The sequence below is a fragment of the Hemiscyllium ocellatum genome, chromosome 13, assembly GCF_020745735.1.
Source record: "Hemiscyllium ocellatum isolate sHemOce1 chromosome 13, sHemOce1.pat.X.cur, whole genome shotgun sequence".
Taxonomy (NCBI): domain Eukaryota; kingdom Metazoa; phylum Chordata; class Chondrichthyes; order Orectolobiformes; family Hemiscylliidae; genus Hemiscyllium; species Hemiscyllium ocellatum.
Genome location: NC_083413.1, coordinates 74220925 through 74240727, shown reverse-complemented (window position 1 = coordinate 74240727; position 19803 = coordinate 74220925). Strand labels below are relative to the sequence as shown.

General features: G+C 44.2%; 1 protein-coding gene across 1 annotated transcript; it reads right to left on the bottom strand.

Moving 5' to 3' along the window:
* Nucleotides 1-1121: 1121 nt before the first annotated feature.
* On the bottom strand, nucleotides 1122-14533 carry map6d1 (MAP6 domain containing 1). The gene is made up of 3 exons (XM_060834301.1): nucleotides 13805-14533; nucleotides 4992-5217; nucleotides 1122-1642 (listed from the first exon to the last, which is right to left on the bottom strand). Exons 1-3 carry the CDS (start codon nucleotides 14359-14361, stop codon nucleotides 1559-1561), a joined length of 867 nt encoding a protein of 288 aa, XP_060690284.1. The 5' UTR covers nucleotides 14362-14533; the 3' UTR covers nucleotides 1122-1558.
* Between the last annotated feature and the right edge of the window lie 5270 nt (nucleotides 14534-19803).

The window sequence follows — 19803 nt, the reverse complement described above, 5'->3', positions numbered from 1 at the left end:
AGCCATGTTTGCGGAAGATACAAAAAAAAGGTGGGAAGGCAAGTGGTAAAGATGACATAAGTCTGCTGAGGGACACAGGCTCATTGAGTGGGCAAAAACTTGGCAGATGGAACACAATGGGGAAAAATGGGAGATTGTGCATTTTGACAAGAATAGAGGAGCTGAATGTTATTTAAATGGAAATATTGCAGCGAGCTACAGCACAGAACGATTTGGGGCCCTTAATTCATCAATTCCAAAAAGCTAGAATCCACGTTCTGCAAGGAAGAGGGAAAGAAAATGGTAGATTGATCTTTATTTCAATGGGCAAGGAGCACCTTGTGACAGAGTGACTTCTAACATGTTGATGCAAGACTGCCGGTAAGATACTAACCCCAAAATTCAAGTCTTTTTATACCTAATCCAAAGTGTAATCAAGATTATAGTTGGGAGTTGAAGTTGACTGGGTGTTTGTTAGCTTTGTGAATTTTGGTTAACGACTTTAAGATTTGGGATTGGGTGTTTATTAGCCTTGAAAGTTTGCTCGCTTGATGTGTTGGTGGCTTTAGGCTTTGTGCAGTTGGTGTGGGGAGATTGAGGTAGGGATGGTTTGCAGGAAAAGATTAAGGGGTTTGTTTGAGTTCTGTAGAATTACTTACAATATGTCAAGTAGAATGTAAACTTCCATCTCCCAAGGAAGTTTCTTTCTCTGCTACATTAGTCCTCTCATGAAGCTTAACAATCATAAACTCAAACTCAAAGCTCACATCATCTATCAAAGCCACTCTCTCCAGTATGCTTACTCTCCAATCAAAGCTTGTTGCAGTCACAGATCTGACTCATCGCAACCTGATCCTCTATTACTTTCATCTTCCCTACGAAACTCAGCCATTAACACATGATGGAAAAAGGCAGTGTCCATTTATCTGACGAGTTTTAAATTACTCTCCCATTTGAGATACAATTAAGTCAATGCATCGTACCATTTCTTGCACACTCAAAATAACGATTACAGTTTAAGAGGCAAAAGAGGAATGATCCCAGGATCTGTAAAGTACAGCCTAGAAGTGACCAGCATAGATCTTCTCCTCACCTGGAGGGGATGGAGAATCCGAGGTATGTTCCTGGTTTCAGTGGTCTCTCAGTGGGAGAAATTTCCTTCCTGCTTTGACCAGAGAAGCGGCTCCTTGCCGTAAGCACAGCAACAGCAGCAGAAAAACTCACACAGACGTTACTTTTCTCTCAGCTTTTATTGCCCGACCTATTGCTTGTTGTCCAAGTCTCTGTTGTGTAATTAAACAATCTATTCCTTACTCAACATGCAGATGAGGCATTCACACATTAAATAGAGTTTTGTTCGAGTCCAATGGGACTGATCATCTACTGTACAATGCCAAGTATTTATCAGGCGATTGCAAATAAACATTCAATGAGGGGCACTTCAAAATGCCAGCATTCCTCTTCTCCAAGGTTCGTTTTTGCATAGTTTGTTGTGGAGGAATTTAAAGCAGCTGCCTTTCGTCCGGGACTACTTCAGCAAAGGGACAGCTCCTGCGAGGGGGAGGCTGTGTGATGGGGTTTATATATTCAGCACACGGGAGTGGCTCTGGAACACCGCTGAGGAATTCGAAGATGGCGACAATTTTGTCTTCACCACTGGCTCCTTGGCATAAAATCAGAAAGAGTTACAGAGAGAGAGTGAAGTAGTTCCTCACAGCCCCTGCACTGAGTTTTCACACTAGTCAGATATTCCCAAACCATTTTACAGCCAGTGAATCATTTTGGGAGTTCACACATTGTTGTTTCATAGGAGATGACTGAGTAATGACCAAAATAATCTCGCCCTATGGGAAAGTGCAAGGGGACTTTTCTTAACATCCATCTGAACAAGCAGATGAGGCCTTTATGTAACTCGCCCATCATTAAATTCCCACCCCCCACCTTATTAACACCATTGGTTCACTCCCCACTGAAGTAATACTCATGTAGTAGGAGAGGCAATCATGTAGAGGGGCTGATGAATACAGGAGGGGGCAAAGTGTGGAGGAGGGGTCATGTCAGTGAGGGAATGGCCAGTTCTGTGATTAGAGAGCTGGAATTTTCCTGAGCTGGAGCAAATAGGGCAACAGTGGAATCTCACCACCCAATAGTTCTCTCAATCTCCTGTACACTCCACCCATGTTCCATGATTTTTTAGATTTGGCAGCTCAGCAAGAGCCAAGGGTAAAGAGGCAACCTGGGGAGAAACAGCCCTGGAATGAGTAAACAGTCAAATCTAGTGTTCAGGTATTCTACATACTAACAGGCTGCTGCTTGTTGTCTGGCTGCCATCATAGCGAGCTGTTACTTTTAATAGAACCTTAAAATGGTGTCTATTGATTGAGAAATTACAATTTTAGCATTTCAGCTTTTGAAAAGATTAGGCGTCAGCAAAAGTATTCTGTTGCTAGGACTGCTCATTAGTTGCATTGAGAAATGCTGAGAGATACAGGATCTGCTGTCTGAATTGGTTTTCAGTTTAATTAGATTACTTACAGTGTGGAAACAGGCCCTTCGGCCCAACAAGTCCACACCGACCCGCAACCCACCCATACCCCTAACCTAACACTACAGGCAATTTAGCATGGCCAATTCACCTGACCTGCACATCTTTGGACTGTGGGAGGAAACCGGAGCACCCGGAGGAAACCCACGCAGACACGGGGAGAACGTGCAAACTCCACACAGTCAGTCGCCTGAGGCGGGAATTGAACCCAGGTCCCTGGCGCTGTGAGGCAGCAGTGCTAACCACTGTGCCACCGTGCCGCCACCATTTCTGCAATGCTTTTTGCTAAAGGTTAGATTTTTTTTGCCTCACTAACAGTTGCGATGGACAACGTGTCTGGTGATACAGGTCTAAGCCCTGAAGTATATTCCTTTATGAAAGATTGAATCTGTTTAAATATTGGAGCTTCACATTGATTGCATTTTAAACTTTCCACGGGAAGTTATAAGTAGGAATTAACAACTTATTAATATGATGCCAATTAAAATCTCTGGCCGAGATACTGAACAATTCAAACTGCGGTGACTCATTTTCTTCAGGTAGGAGATTGCTCATCAAGATTATAAAGGTTTTAAGTTTTAAAATGTTTTCTTGTCTCTTTTTCCTCTTTCAGTTCTGCTTTTTGTAGCAGACTGAACTCAATATATCCTCCTTCTCTCGTTCTTAAATCTCACTTTTGAAGAAGAATCATATAGGACTCGAAACATTAAATCTCTTTCTCCCTCCACAGTGACCTGCTAAGTTTCTCCCAGCACTTTCTGTTTGTTTCTTAAATCTCACAGTTGCCTGGTACCATGTTGTTCTTATCACAGGATGAGCAGTTCACACTTCCAGGATTTACTGTGGAGAATATTTTGGAGCTGAAAGGTGAAGCTGATAAATAAAAATGCTCATGATGAGATACTCTACTCCAGTCTGATCTAGCCTCCAGCACAGCGCTGGGTGGAGAATTTCAATCACATCAGGCTATGACATTATCTGAGAGTTTATCCATTATTTCTGTAAATCCCCTGCAGTTTAGGATATGAAAGTGACAATGCAGCACAGAGTGTTATATAAATGAAGGCAGTGGCTCCATTTGTGTACAGCTCAACAGTTTGCAGCCTGTCAGTTAATTACTGCAGGGCTGATCGCTCAGTGAATAAAGGGATGGCACATGCTGTCAAACTACTGCCCCTTCCTGTCTGCTGCTGAAACACATTCCTTGGCTACTTCTCAACCAGACTGTGCCAACACCCTCCAACTTACTTCTTGTCTTCCACCTTTGGCAAATTGGAGCTCATTCAAACTTCTGCTGCTTGGACCTCATCTCATTCCCATTCTCCCTGTAGACCCTGTCCTCACTGAGTAACATTAGCTCCCAATCCATAACACCTCCATTTTGAAATTCTAACCTTGTTTTGAAATGCTCCCATCATCTTGCCCATCCCTAACTCTGCCATTTTGTCCAACTTTTTAACTGTCCAGGTATCTGCACTCCTCCAACTCTGGCCTCTTGATGTTCAGAGTTCCACAATTGATGGCTATGCCTTCAGCTCTCTGCACATGAAGCTCTGAAATGCCCCTCTCTACTTCTCACCACATTTCTGTCTCCCTTACCTCCTCTAAAGGTCTACATCTTGAACCACGCTGTTCAGCATTTGCCCTAATCTCTCTCTCTCTCTCTCTGGCTTGGAGCTAAATTTCTTTTATCAAGTTATGCTCAACAAAGCACCTCTTGACCTTTTAACCATGTTAAAGGTGCTACTTAAACAGTAATTATTTTCAACTGAACCATCCTTTGATCCAACTATATAAATGGAATTGGAATTGACTACAGTGAAAAGTTAACAAGTCCTCACTCACAGAGCCATCTCAAAATAGGAATGAGAAAGGCCATTTAACCCAGTTATATAGCTTGTAAGGTGACTGAACTGTACACAAATGCCATTACATCTATTGTTTAAGTTCTAGTCAGACCTTGCATTCACATTACTTGGACTTACACCAGAAAGTTCTTGGATTCTGAATGAATAAAAGCAAATAAAAAGCCACGGATCTCTCGCAAAGTTAAGGACTTTTGCCCAACCAAGTGCTACCCTAATCCAATTCAACCAGTATTGTAGAACTTTTGACAAGACAGCACTGCCATAGTAATGTACTGAAACATTTGCCCAGTTTGTAAGCTAGAAGCTCCAATGTACAGCTGAATTAAAGACTTCATGGGGTCTCTGGTGATGCTAAATGGGCAGCCTGTCTTGCACCTCACTTGATTCCAATGGAAAAGAAATTTGGGACAGCTTTAAAATGTGCAACTGGTTTGATTTTATTCCATTTTTTAAACCTAGTGTTGAAATTTTAAATGAACTCAATTGAGTAATTAAACTAAGCTGGAATCCATTAACAAAGAAACATGCAAATTTGTACTTAAGACAATCTCTAGGAGATTAAAATCCATATACATGAGAATGGACTGACATGTACTTACTGAGCTCTCTGTCTTTGTCGTGTCGTCAGCCTCTGTTACTGAGGCTATTTGGTGCTGGGACTTGCTGGATGTAACTTGCAGTGGTTCTATACGCCGGAATGCTTCCTCTGTGAAGGCAGCCCTGTAACTGCTCTCAAGGACAATCTTGTCTCCGGGGGGCGTGTACACCTGTCTTATCTTCACAGGTTTGACCACTTTAACTCCAGTCCATGCCTGGAATTCCTGTCTGGAACAAAAGAGGGGGTTTAGTACAAGTGTGTGTTACAAACGGGGTTTCCACAGGTTGCTTGTCACCGGTGATGAACATTTCAGACAAACATCTGACATTTCCAATGAATATGCCATTACAGTATGCCAATGTACTGAAAACACACCTCCTTCCTTTAAACCAGCCAGTCTTAGGAATTCAAGGTGAATAAGACTGTCCTCAAATGACTAGGAGAACGTGAGGACTGTGGATGCTGGACATGAGAGTCGAGAGTGTGGTGCTGGAAAAGCTCAGCAGGTCAGGTAGCATCTGAGGAGGAGGGTTCTTGCCCGAAACATTGACTCTCCTGCTCCTCGGATGCTGCCTGACTCGCTGTGCTTTTCCAGCACCACACTCTCGACTCTGTCCTTAAATGACACTTACCACAAATCATTCCAATATTTACAACTGATTGAAGGTGACCATTTTAGCCTCTCTGAAGAGAACTAAGTCACCAACTACATTTACAAGATACACCGTCCAGCTTGTTTGCTTCTGGATCATACTGTTCTTAACCTTGATTTCCTATTGGATTCCTATCCTCTCCTTCACAACTCCATCTACTTTCACCGCTGTAATATCACCTGTCTCCACTTCAGCTAACCTCCTGTTGAGATCCTGATCCACCATCTTGATCTCCAAATTTTCAATGCTTCTCTGATCTGCTGTCACTCACACTCTGTAATCATAACTCTCCATTCATTCCATTCATAATGTCCTCACTGGGATCTTGTCCAGGAATGCTTCAATTTGAAAACTTGTCATCATTGTGTTCGAATCTCTCCATGACTTCACCCCATCTCTGTGTCTTCCTGAAGCCCTACAACCCTCTAGGACCTTGATGTTCCTATAATTCTTAACTGGTGCGCAGTCACAGTTTAAAAACTTGGATGTTGTGCTATCAATTGTACAGGTCCTAAACTTTAATTTCCTCCCCCCACCCCCGAAGCACTATAACCACCTCCATCAAGAACCTCCTTTTCTGGCTATCATTTCAACCATTTACCATAGGATTTCTTTCTTTAGCTCAGCGGCAGTTACTTTTACTGATAAAAGTACCTCAGGACTTTTTGGTTTGTAAAAGATGCTATACAAATGCACACTGATCTCCACTCCACAAGAACAAGGAGCAGACCTGAAACAGAAGACCAGCAGCAGAACAATAAAACAGAAAATAGTGATCAGGTGATGTGATGTTTGGGTTTTAAAAGCCTGAAAGGAAAATTTGTTTAAAAGCAAATCTGAAAGCTCTAATGAAAATTGGAAAGGAATTGAGTATTCTCTCCAATTAATGTTGACGTACATCCAAGAGTTATTGTGCTGTTTCTTTGATTATGAAATATGAGCAGCACCAATCGCAGTGAAAATAAAAAGCAGGTCTTGGGGCTTTATTTGTACAGTGATGGTATCCCAACCTCTGTGCCACGAGGCAAGGGCTCAAGTTCCACCTGCTCCAGAGGGTGTGTACCAACATTGTAGGGATTCTGTGATTCAGTGGGAAAGAGGTTGTTCGGCCCTTCGAGTCCACACACCGACCCTCTGAACAGCATCCGGCCGAATTCCACTGCCCTACCCTGTCCATGTAAACCTGCATTTCCCACGGCTAATCCACCTAGCCTGCACATCCCTGGGCCACTATGGGGCAATTTAACATGGCCAGTCCAGCTCACCTGCGCATCTGTGGACTGTGGGAGGAAACCCACGCAGACACAGGGAGAATGTGCAAACTCCACACAGACAGTTGCCCGAGGCTGGAATCGAACCCGGGTCCCTGATGCTGTGAGGCAGCAGTGCCATCCCCATCCTATCTCTATTATTCGGTGACTAGTTCTAAACTGATCACATTATTTGATTTTAATCCACAGCCAAATATCAACTAATATTTCTTGTTTCAAAGTAGACTCCATTTAAGCATACAAGCACTAGAATTCCTGCAGTACTCATCTTGTTGGAAAGTGTAAATTACGGTTTCCAAAACTCTATCTGTAGCATTCACACATTATTTGTGCTGTGATATTCATTGCACGTTGTATATAGTGTGGGGGCCTGGAAACCACAATTACACAGTTCAAAATGGCTCAGTAAAGACTTGCTCATCAACTCTCCAGAATAACTCTGTCATTGTTTTTGAACTCCTTAATCAAAACAGTTTAAACCTATTAGGAGGTTACACGAAGGGTAGCAGTCAGACAGACAGAGGGGAGGACATGCACAGAATGTGTCCACATGGTCTAGTTTAAGTTCAGTTGGCAAGCAACCAGTATGAACCATGTTCCCTATTCATAATCTGGAGGCAGGGCAGCTGAACATGAAGACGCTACTGCCCCCTTAGAAAGGGAGGACAAGAGTATCAGGGATGAAGCAAAACATCAGTTAGAGCAGCAGCAGTAAGGAAGGAAGCGGCTTGTAAGGATGGCTGGCTTAATAACATGCACTCAACCTGCTTCCGGTTTCTCCTGCCTCAATCTGAGGAGCCCTCTAACAGACATAAAATAACTGCCTCAGCCTTCTCCTGAGAATGTATTGTGGGCAGGCAAAGTGTCAAGTAACATTTATGCCACACGCGTGCCAGGCAATCACCATCTCCAATAGAGATAATCTAACCATCAGCCCTAGACGTTCATCACTGAATCCACCTCCCACCCCCAGTATCAACATAGTGGGGGTTACCATTGATCAGAAACTGAACTGGACTTGCCATATAAACACAGTAGCTTCAAGAGCAGGTCGGAGGCTAGGAATCCTACAGCAAGTAACTCACCTCCTGACTCCCCAGAGCCTATCTACCATCTATAATGCACAAGACAGGAATGTGCTGGAATACTCCCCACTTGCTTGGATGAGTGCAGCTCCAACAATGCTCAAGAAGCTTGTTACCATCCAGGCCAAATCAGCTACTTGATTGGTACTATATCCACAAATTCCCTCCTCCACTGATGCTCTGTAGCAACAGTGTCTACTATCTACAAGACACACTGTATAAATTCACCAAGGATCCTTAGACTGCACCTTCCAAACTGATCACCACTACCATATAGAAGGACAAGGTCAGCAGATACATGGGAACACCACCTCCTGCAAGTTCCCCTCCAAGTCACTGACCATCTTGATTTGAAAATACAAGTGTTGCTGATTCAAAGAGTTGCTCCTTCCCTGACCGTAGGTGTACTTACAGCAAATGGTTCAAGAAGGCAGTTCATCATCACCTTAAAGGGCAATTAGGGATGGACAATAAATACTGACTCAACAAAAGCCTCCATCCCCTGAATGAATAAAAATAAAGCAGTATCTGTTGGATATAGAAATTTGTCACATGATCAAATTAGCAAATATCCCAGAAGTTATCACTTGATATTCTGGTACAGATTTGATTTTGCAATAACACCTTGCAAATCCATAAGCTCTACCAGGTAGAAGATTAAGGTGAGAGGCACCTGGGACACAATACAATCTGCAAGTGTCGTCCAAGTCATACAGCATCCAGACTTGTAAGTGTATTGCTGTTCCTTCATTATCATTGAGTAAACGTTAAACCTCTCTGTCTATACCACACAAACTGCAGAGATTCAAGATCAACACAACCTTCTCAAAGGTTAGGAAAGAAAGGTTTGCCTTACTGGAGATGCCCACAAACCAATGGATGAAAAGAAACAAAGGAAGCTAATGACCATAAAATAGTCCTACTGCAACAAGCAAATAGGCCATTAATAATTCTAGGGGTTTTGCATCTGCTACACTATCTGGCGGTCCATTCCAGGTATAAAATCATGTCTGTGCAAAGCAAAACTTCCATCATTTAGCTCTGTTTGCATTTTACTAGTTCAAACCAGAGGCTGCTTCTTTTACCTACATAATTTAGTTGAAAATTGCTATCTAGATTCACGTTCTCTGGAACCTACAAAGTCGGAAGAGGGCACAGATGATTTCTTAATTCAACTTGCTGCCATCTGGTGAACTAACTAACAATTCTCATGTTCTTGAGGACTCTGGACAGGGCACTGCCAGCAGCAGAGGTCCACAAGGCAAAAGGTCCTGTGATGGTGGGACAGAGGACAATTTGAGCAGATTATATCTTACATTATCTGTTTTCTGTAACTAGTTTATATTTTCTCAGGCGGTGTTCACTGAGACATATATTTAAATTGAGCAATTTTCTGCTCTGCTGCAGGTAGTATTGTTGGATATTTCCCATTTGGTTTAAAAGGTGGATGAATCATTAGTTTTAAACTTTATTCAAAAGATGGGAGGTGGAATTTTCAGATCCTGTCTCCAGCAAGCCCATTAGTTTCACATTCAATGAGAGTGTGAATACTCTTGGATTAGGGATAAAACAGTGGAAATAGGCCTCAAGTGGACAGGAATGGGATATCACCGCCCAGGAGTCCTTCAACCCCAACTATAATTGTGCCATCAACTGCTTGGAGGGTTTTAGATAGGAAGAGAGATTCTGGACTTGTTTTCCTTGGAGCAGAGGGAACCCAGGTGGGGTGGGTGGGAGGCGGGAATGACTGTGATATATAAAATTATGAGGGACATAGACAGGAAGAAACATTTCCCTTTGGTAGTGGCATCAATGACCAGGGATATAGATTTAAGATAAGGTGGTAGGAGGTAAAGGTGTTACAATCAGAAAGCTTCATAATGTTAAAGTATTTAGATGTGCACTTATGATGCCAAGGCATACAAGGCTGTAGGCCATGTGCTAGAAAATGGGATTAGAATAGTTACATGGCTGTTCTTGTTTTAAACTGGTCTGGACACAATTGCCTGAAGGGCCTTTGTCTGTGCTGAAGACATCTGTGGTAGAAATTAAAGCTAGCATAAATACAGGAATTTAATAGGCAATTTGGGACATTGGTGAATTGTAGCCTTCTGGGGTTTTACATTGGGATTGTACTTGACCACTTCAGCACAGTGCAATTTTACAGGTGCTGCCAGAAATACAGAAAGCCATACTGGGACAAGTTGACAGTAGTCCGATTCCTTTAAAACAATGAGCCTATAATGATCATTGTTTCAGATTCGCTATACAGCAGCTGCAGTTGCTGGAAAATGAGCAAGGATAATGCAAATACCAAGTACAAGTCTTTGATGCTGTCACAATTCCCAAATACAAGGGGGTACTTGTTGTTTTATCAGAACAGCTCAATCATTATTCATAGAAAACCCAACAATCCTGTTATGATTTCAGTTCCTACTACTGTTTCCCCAGGACCAGCACACAGCAGCTGTCTCAGACAAAGAGAGGTTTACCAGAGAGCCAGTAGAGATTTAATTTAGATGGGAGAGACAGTCCCAATGCTGGGTTGAAGACTACAATATTGTAGTTTAAACCATTGGACTTGCATTATGTTTTGAATGACTCAAGTGTAATAAGTGGAATGTTTTTATCTCCTTATCTTTCTTACTTTGACTGTGTCTCTGTCAACCTGTAGGCCTGATTCCAACACAAGCCAGACATGAATAGTAAGAATTTGAGTGAGTCTCAATTTAATGAATTCATCTAACTTAATGAATTATATCTGATCATTGAGTTATAATCAGGGCTCATGTATCTGGAACTGTGTATCGCTCTATCTCTTCTCTATCCCCCTCATTGTCGCTGTATGGGAGACTGTGGAGCATCTTACACAGTGAATCAAGATTTCTTGGCTCGAGCTTGGAGCTGTCAACAGTACAATGAGCTGCAATCTATCGGTGCTGTGTTCCATTGCTTTTCCAATACTGAATTGTAAATAATGCATCAAATAATGAGGAAACCAATTTGCAACATTGTCTTCTGATTTTCCTCAGTGAAACGTGTTAGTGTCTCATAGGTTCTATTAATGGATGTTAAATACCTGATATTTGAAGGAAGAAGGTAAAGCAAGCAAGTATATAAGGGTTAACTTATTAACTAATCTCACCCGTCAGGGTTCTGGTGGTGCAGTGGGAGTTTCCCAACCTCAGAGTTAGGGAAAATCTCACTTGCTCCAGAGGTGTGCAAGGGAATCACTGAACAGATTGAATTTACCTATGTATGTATGGAAAGAGCTAGCCAGCACTAGGAAGAATTACTAAAAATGATTTTGCAAGCTCCATGACAAGCTATAAACACAGTTTCCAGTAAAGCATTCTAGTCTTGGTGTAGTTACTTGGTAAAAATCAAACTGCTGTGACACACAGCCACGTCAGATGGGACCTGAAACTACAAGAGACCTAAGCTTTGTGTATTCTTCACTAATACGCTTGGACGTCCTCTTAACACAATGGAAGGCTTTGACTTAAAAAAAAATCTTGTTGTAAACCAGATCACGCAAAAACAACTCAAAGAAGATCCATGCAATTGTCATCATTTTGAGTATTGCACAGCAGATGTGTGCCTTTGTTGTTGGCCGACAAATGTATCTGGAGTAAGAGAGAGAGTTGAAATGACCTAGCAACAGTTACAAGGCAGAGCTTATTAAACAAGTTACATGTCAATACATCAAGTTTTCCTTGTACAAACAGGGAAAATGATGGCAGACCCAATAATGGTGAAGACAAAGTGAAAGGAGTTAGTGGCACAGAGGAAGGTAGTGAAGCTGAGAGAGTAACAGAGACAGAGAGTGAAACTGAGAAATTAAAAACTGCAAATACAGAAACATGAGGAAGACAATGAAAGGGAGACATAAATACAGCAAGAGACAATGAGAACCAAAAGCTGATTGCCTATCCCTTTGTGAGTTACTTTGTTATTTATCAAGTCCTAGAATTGTCCTAATTGTGTTTCCCTGAACACTTGCTAATCCATCAATGTCCTATGGAAGGTCAGATATCCAAAGAATGAGCAGCATGCTTCAAAACTGCCTCAATAGCACAAAGAACACAAAGCTGCAATTACTGGTTTTCAGTACCAGAGTCTCCTATCAGAGTATAAGATCAGCATCATTAGTTTAGGTTTGATAATGATGGACATTTTTAATAAAGGCCCAATGATGCTTTGGGGAAAAAAATAAGCCCACTGCACTGGATATTAAAAAGGAAGGCATCTACTCTCTTCACCAATATTTCACATGCTGTTAATCAATGTTTATTTTCCCTCTGTACATTTATTCCTTTCTCCTTTTGATATGCATTGCTATTGCTATTTATATAACTGCTCATGGGTATCTATTAGCAACTGAAATACTGAAAGCTGGTATACAGTAATTGCTGTTGGTTCTGTCCATAGAAAGCAGTTCAGCAGTTTACTGAGATTTCTTCTGACAACAACTTGACCTGTCCCCCCCCATCAGCTTGCTCCATTTGTCCACTGGCCATGTTGTGGAGCTGCTTGTTCAAACATCAGCCTTGGACGAGGCGTAATTTCCACAAGTTATACATTAATAAAAGATAGCCTGCAATAATCAAGGAATTAATTGCATGTCTCTGCCAATTTTTCGTATACACTCGATTGTTTGTAGCCTTGGTATCCCTAATCCACAGATTACAGCGTCTGCCTATTTTGGGTCAGATTGTCTACTTTCACCTCCACAGACCTCTGCCACTCTCTCAGCTCAGCTGCTGTTCAAATAATCATCTGCAGCTTTGTTGTCTTTAGAATAGGCTCCTTTAATGCTTCTCTGACTGACCCTTTATCCTTTGTAAATTTCAGCTCGACCTAATCACCATTGGCTTTTAGTGCAGTATGTTTCACTTACACAGGAACCCTGCACTCACTGAGCCACATTACCTTCCAACCCAAAATGCTTCCAGATAAAATTCTGATCTTTGTACAGTATTTAAATCCCTTTTTAATCTTGATCATGTTAACTCTGCTTTGTCCAACAAACTCCCTTAAAATTCTCCATGACTGTCCCTCTGGTATTGTTCCTCCATTAATGACACCTCTGCGCTCTGTTAGCTTGATCAGTTCTACATTTACGACCTAGTTTAGCAGGAGATGGGAGGAATGGATGTGAGGAAGACTAAGCTGAAAACATGTTGCTGGAAAGGCACAGCAGGTCAGGCAGCATCCAAGGAGCAGAAGAATCGACGTTTCAGGCATGAGCCCTTCTTCAGCAGGGCTTCCGTGAGGAAGACTTAACTCCTGACTGGGGTGAGGGAGAGACTATCTCTTGATGGAGATGGAATTTGAGAACTCCTCATTTAGACGGAGCACCACAGCAAACCCCGAAATATGAAGGTTACATTTTGTTACAATACACAATGGCCCTGGGGAGTTACCCAGTCTAGCTCATGCTTGCCTCATATATCTTCATGACCAATTGAAACAAATGTCTGAATTCGCCCCGTGAGGATCTGATAATGGATAAAACAAATTGAACAGAAGATCTTATTTGAACGAAGGGAGACATAATCCAAATACATGGTTAGATGTGATTTTTAAAATGCGTTAATCATAAAACCTTATCTCCCAGCAGTAAGATGTGCTTCAGACACTTTAAACTACATCTGGAAGAATAGACAATCTCAGTCGAAGTAATTCAGCTCAGGAGAACGAGCCTTTAAAGGGCCGATGAACCAAGGGGTTGTCTCACTGAAGAACAGAATCCCAAGGGTCAACACAAATTGTCCGGAGTGAGTGGCCTTGCACAGCACTGACCTGTAGGAGGTGGTCTTCACCGCGGGTCTGATCTGCTCCTCCGTGGTGTGCCTGTGCACGGGTTCCCTGGGATGGTTTTGCAGTTTGGTTCCTCTCTGCTGCTTGTCTGTGGCTGGCCCGGAGGGGTGCAGAGTGTGAGCGCTGGCGCTGTTGGGCATGGCCCGCTGCTCCTGGCCGCCCTTCAGCCAGGGGTAACTCTCCTTCTTGGGGATGGGCCAGGCTCGGAAGTCGAGCTTGTACTGGGTGTCGCTGGAGAAGGGCACCTCGGAGGGCTGGTACTCCCGCCTCGGCTTGCAGCTCGCCTCCTTGCGCACCTTCCAGGATCTGAAGTCGTGCTTGGAGACCGACTCCTGGACATCAGCCGGGGTCCCCCGGGGCTCGGGGGGATTGCTGGCAAGGGCCGAGTCCGGAGGGACCTGCTGGGCCACGGATCTCACCTCCTGCTCTATGACCTCGGAGTAATTCTGGACGGTCAGCGGCACCGAGAGATCCGACTTGTCCAGCTGGCTCCAGAAGCGAGAGAGGCAGCAGACCCGGCTGATGCACGGCCAAGCCATAGCGCCGGCCAGCTCCCGGCTCCTGCCTCAGCCCAGCGAGCAATGGCACTGCAAAGGCCCGGCCGCAGTCCTCCCCGGCACCATCCGGCCGCTTTCACCCGGCTAGAGCTTCCTGAGCTCCTCCATCGGCTCGCCCAGATCCGCAATGTTCACGGCGAGCCGGCGCACGTCCGCTCCCCTCCCCTTGCGCTGTCGCTGAGATGCTGCATTGGAAAGTCAGCTCACGTGTAACCCAGCCCAGCTCAGCCCCCCCTAAACCTCCAGCCCCAGCGTCCTGCCCTTAACCACCAATTTCCCCCTAACCCCATCTCAATCTCAATCCCAGCCCCTAACCCCAACTCCCAATGTCAATTCCTTAACCACCAATCCCCGGGACTCACAATTCCCAGGGTCATCCCCTTGACCACCAATTTCCCCCTAACCCCATCCCCGTCTCAATCCCAATCCCAGCCCCTCACCCCAACTCCCAATGTCAACCCCTTAACCACCAATCCCCAGGACTCACAATTCCCAGGGTCATCCCCTTAACCACCAATTCCCCCTAACCCCATCCCCATCTCAATCCCAATCCCAGCCCCTAACCCCAACTCCCAATGTCAACCCCTTAACCACCAATCCCCGGGACTCACAATTCCCAGGGTCATCCCCTTAACCACCAATTCCCCTTAACCCCATCCCCGTCTCAATCCCAATCCCAGCCCCTAACCCCAACTCCCAATGTCAACCCCTTAACCACCAATCCCCGGGACTCACAATTCCCAGGGTCATCCCCTTAACCACCAGTTCCCATCCCAACTCCACCCCACCAACCCCAAGACCCATCCTCATCTCCGATTTTCCAACTCCCATTCCCCATCCCAAACCCAATCCCTTTAACCCCCCCAGTCCCAGCCCCATCCCTTAACCCTAGTCCCTACCGCCCCCGAACCCCCCAGTCCCATCCGCCTAACCCTCAGTGCCAGCACCTGTCCCCCAGCCCCAATCCAATCCTCCAACCCCTAATCTCAGCCCCATTCCCATCACCACCAGTCCCAGCTCCGGTTCCCCAAACCCCAGTCCCATCCCCATCCCCCCAACCCCCAGTCACATCCCCCCTAAACCCCAGTCCCATCCCCTAACCCCTAGTCCCAGCCCCTGACCCCTTAAACCCGTGTCTGGCCCCTTAACCCCAGTCTCTGTCCTCTTAACCCCCAGTCCCAGCCCCTGTCCCCTTAACCTCTAGTCCTACCCCCTTAAGCCCCCAGTCCCATCGCCCCAATCCCCAGCTGAACCCCAGCCCCAACTTCAACCCGATCCCCCTAACTCCCGGACCCAGCCCCCTAACTCCCGGTCCCAGCCCCCTAAACCTCCCAGCCCCAGCGGCCTGTCCTAGCACCACAATTCCAAGATTAGGCTCATCAGACACCCTCACCCGCCTCCACTTTCCCAATAGGTTCCTTGCAACAGGCTAGTCCTGCAGCACCCTCTGCTGAGCACTCAGTCTCGGATTAAATCACCAGGCACAAACTGACCATGCAGAACTGTTCTAAGGAAGGGTCACTGGCCTTTGACTTCTTTTCACGAAGGCTGCCAGACCTGCTATGCTTCTCCAACAATTTCTGTTTTTGGTTTTGATTTCCAACGTCCGCGGTTTTTTCGGGGTTTTTTTTACACATGTAGTACTGTCGAGGAAATATTCTTTTCGGCAACATTGTTATCCATTTTAGATTCGCACACACAATAGTTGATGTGGAAGAAATAATTACCTCTCGCACAAACGCACATTCCCGCACAAGTAAAAACACTTGTATTTACATAGCGCTGTCCTGGAGATCAGGACCTTTCCCTCTTCTCCCAGCCCCCATCACTTCCTAGCCACTGAAATACTTCTGGAAGTGAGAGTCCCTGTTGCACAGTCCCATTCCGTAAACAGTAACCTGAGAATCACCGGATCAGCTATTTTTGTGCTGTTGATCAAACATTATTGAAGACATAACACCCCGGACTCCTTCAATTTTTGTCCCAGAGAGACTATAGGGCTCATCATTCCTCACACCATCTCACACTATTTTGAAATTACACATCCTTACTGCGAATTTATTAATGCCTTATCAGGTTGGAGGGAGTTGCAAACCCTTCACTAGTTATATACATTTTGAAGGAGGAGAAAGTGAGGAGATCAGAGTCGAGAGTGTATGCTGCTGGAAACGCACATCAGGCCAGGCAGCATCCGAGGAGAATCGGGCTTTGACGTTTTGAATTTGAAGGGTGATGATGTGGCCAATTAAATGTGCCGCAGAATGCATTTGGTTTAGTATTAGAAGCAAATCAGTCCTGTTTCTTTAATCAAAGAATATTGTGTTTATTACAAATTAAACTTAAACATGAAAAGATTGTTAACAAAACATAAGGTTTAAACTGTGCAAAAGTAGGTACAACTTAACAAGAGACAAAAATGTGTAACAAACAAACGCCAGGGTGAAACACCCCATTTGATACACCCAACAGAAAAGACAATCAAGGCAAATCCAATGGGTTCTCACTGACCCTCATCCCCAACCCTACCCTCTGCTCTGTCCAACTCCCATAAACACTATGGGTCACCATATCTCACTAATAGGTTCACAGGGGACTTCAACTGATATATTTTGAGAACTTGCCTTGAAATGCCCTCAAGAGCTGCTCTGTCTTGAACTGTCTCAATGACTGCTCAGATTCTGATGGTTCATCTTTCTATTCTGCTAATATACTCTCCTGAACTTGCGACATTTCACTCCAGCACTTGCTTTGAAATACATGGCAGGGGCCGGTATCCTGTCACCCAGTTGCCCTTTATTTACATGTGCCTAGTACATGGATTCTGACCCAGCTAGGTCAGAGCCAACTCTTAGACTGAACAGAACCTCTGACACTCCTGTGTATATCTGACAGCCAGGGCTCCCCAAATAGCCCAGGTTTAACGTCCCCAATTTGGGAATTCATATTTTATGAGGTCCACCTGGCTGCCCATGTTCCAATCACTAAATCCTTCCCCTCTAAATCCACGGACGTAGGACTGTTCTTTTTCCAATGTTGTAATTGGGGATAATATAGTTTTAGGGCATAGGCACTGTGCTGTGTGACCAGGATTGAGAGTCCCCAAGGTTGTGTTGCCTGCCTGGTGCTCGGGTTCAGGATATCTCATCTAGGCTGCGCAGGAACTTTGAGTGGGAGAGGAAAGATCCAGTGTTTGTGGTCCACGTAGGTACCAATGACATAAATAAAACTAGGGCAGAAGTTCTGCTAAGGGAGTACGATCAGCTAGGAGCTAAAAAAAACAAAAAAAATAATAATCTTTGGTTTACTACCTGAGCCACGAGCTAATTGGCACAGGGTCAATAAGATGAAGTTGGTAAATGCATGGCTCAAGGGTTAGTGCGGGAGAAATGGGTTCAAATTCATGGGACATGTACACCAGTACGGGGGAAGAAGGGAGCTGTTCCGATAGGACGGTCTTCACCTGAACCACGCTGGGACCAGGGTCCTAGAGAATCACACAACTAGGTCTGTAGACAGGGCTTTAAACTAAATTGTAGGGGGAGGGGGGTCAATTATAGGAGAACCTAGAAAACCCAAAATGAAACCTCTTTTAAGAGATGATAAGAGTGCAGAACTCAGGAGAGGTCATTAAAATCTTCAGCACAGACACAAATAGGACAAGGTTAGCAATCAAACTTCAAGTTGAAGGGACAAATGAATGGCAATGAGAAGAGCGGTGGTTAGTACGGCACTGAAGGTGTTCTATCTGAATGCATGCAGTATAACGAGTAAGGTAAATGAGCTTGTGGTACAGATTGAAATTGGCAGGTATGATGTCATGGGCATCACGGAGATGTGGCTGCAAGGGGTTCAGGACTGGACGCTGAATATTCAAGGATATACATCCTATTGAAAAGATAGGCAGGTGGGAAGAGGGGGTGGGGTTGCCTTATTAGTAAGAAATTAAATTAAATAAATAGTAAGAAACAAAGTAGGGTCAGATGGTGTAGAATCTATGTGGATAGAACTGAGGAACCACAAAATTTAAAAAAAACCATAATTAGACTCGTGTATAGGCCTCCAAAAAGTAGTCAGGATCTGGGTACACCAGGAGATAGGAAAGATTTGTAGGAAAGGCAAAGTTACAGTGATCACGTGTGCTTTCAATATGCAGGTAGACTGGGAAAATCAAGTTGGTAATAGTTCACAAAAAAAGGAATTTGTGGAATGCCTATGTCATGGCTTTTTGGAGCAGCCTACAATGGAGCCTACTAGGGAACAGGCAATACTGGATTTAGTGTTGTGCAATGAGGCTGACTTGATAAGGGAGCTTAACGTGAAGGAACCTTTGGGAAGTATTGATAATAATATGATTGAATTACTCTGCAATTTGAGAGAGAGAAGATAGAATCAGAGTAACGGTATTTCAGCTGAATAAAGGCAACTACAGAGGCATGTGGAATTAATTGGGAGAGGAGTCTAGCAGGAAACACAGTGGAACAGGAATGGCAGGAGTTTCTGGGAGTAATTCAGGAGACACAGCGGAGATTCATCCCGAGGGAAAAAAAAAGGCATGGTACAGGGAGGATGAGGCAACCATGGCTGACTAGGGAAGTCAGGGATAGCACAAAACCAAAAGAGAAAGCATAGGAAGTAGCAAAGAACAATGGATTAGGAAGCTTACAAAGACCAACAGAGGGCAACAAAAAAAGAAATGAGGATGGAGTAGATTAAATATGAGAGTAAGATAGCCAGTAACATTAAGGAAGACTGTAAGAGTTTCTTTAGATATATAAAGTGCAAAAGAGAGGCAAAAGTGAACATTGGGCCTCTGGAAAATGATGCAGGAGAGATAGTAGTGGGGAACAAAATAATGGCTGAGGAACTGAATAATTACTTCGCGTCAGTCTTCACAGTGGAAGACATCAGTAATTTCCCAAATATTCAGGACAGTGAGGGGGCAGAGCTGAGTATGGTGGCCACCACCAAGGAGAAGGTGCTAAAAAAACTAACTGGCCTGAAGGTAGATAAATCACCTGGACCAGATGGACTACACTCCAGAGTTCTAAGGGAGATAGCTGAAGAGATAGTGGAGGGGTTAGTGGTGATCTTTCAGGAATCACGAGAATCAGGGAGGGTCCCAGTGGACTGTAAAATTGCTAATGTCACACTCCTGTGAGACAGGCAAAAGATGGAAAATTACAGACCGATTAACCTAACCTCAGTCGTGAGTAAGATCCTGGAATCCATCGTGAAGGATGAGATTTCTGAATACTTGAAAGTGTATGGTAAAATAGGGCAAAGTCAGCATGATTTCATCAAGGGGAGTTCATGACTGACAAATCTGATAAACTTCTATGAGGAAGTAACAAGCAGGTTAGACCAAAGAGAACCAATAGATGTTATCTACCTGGACTTCAAGAAGGCCTTTAACAAGGTGTCACA

Bases quoted from the DNA above. Each gene is read 5' to 3' on its own strand.
- map6d1 (XM_060834301.1), bottom strand. From the start codon at position 14,361: ATGGCTTGGCCGTGCATCAGCCGGGTCTGCTGCCTCTCTCGCTTCTGG. The intron at 5,218-13,804 runs GTCAGTGCTGTG...CTTTTGTTCCAG, and splicing joins GTGAAGACCACCTCCTACAG to ACAGGAATTCCAGGCATGGA. The intron at 1,643-4,991 runs GTAAGTACATGT...TTTTATGCCAAG, and splicing joins CGACAAAGACAGAGAGCTCA to GAGCCAGTGGTGAAGACAAA.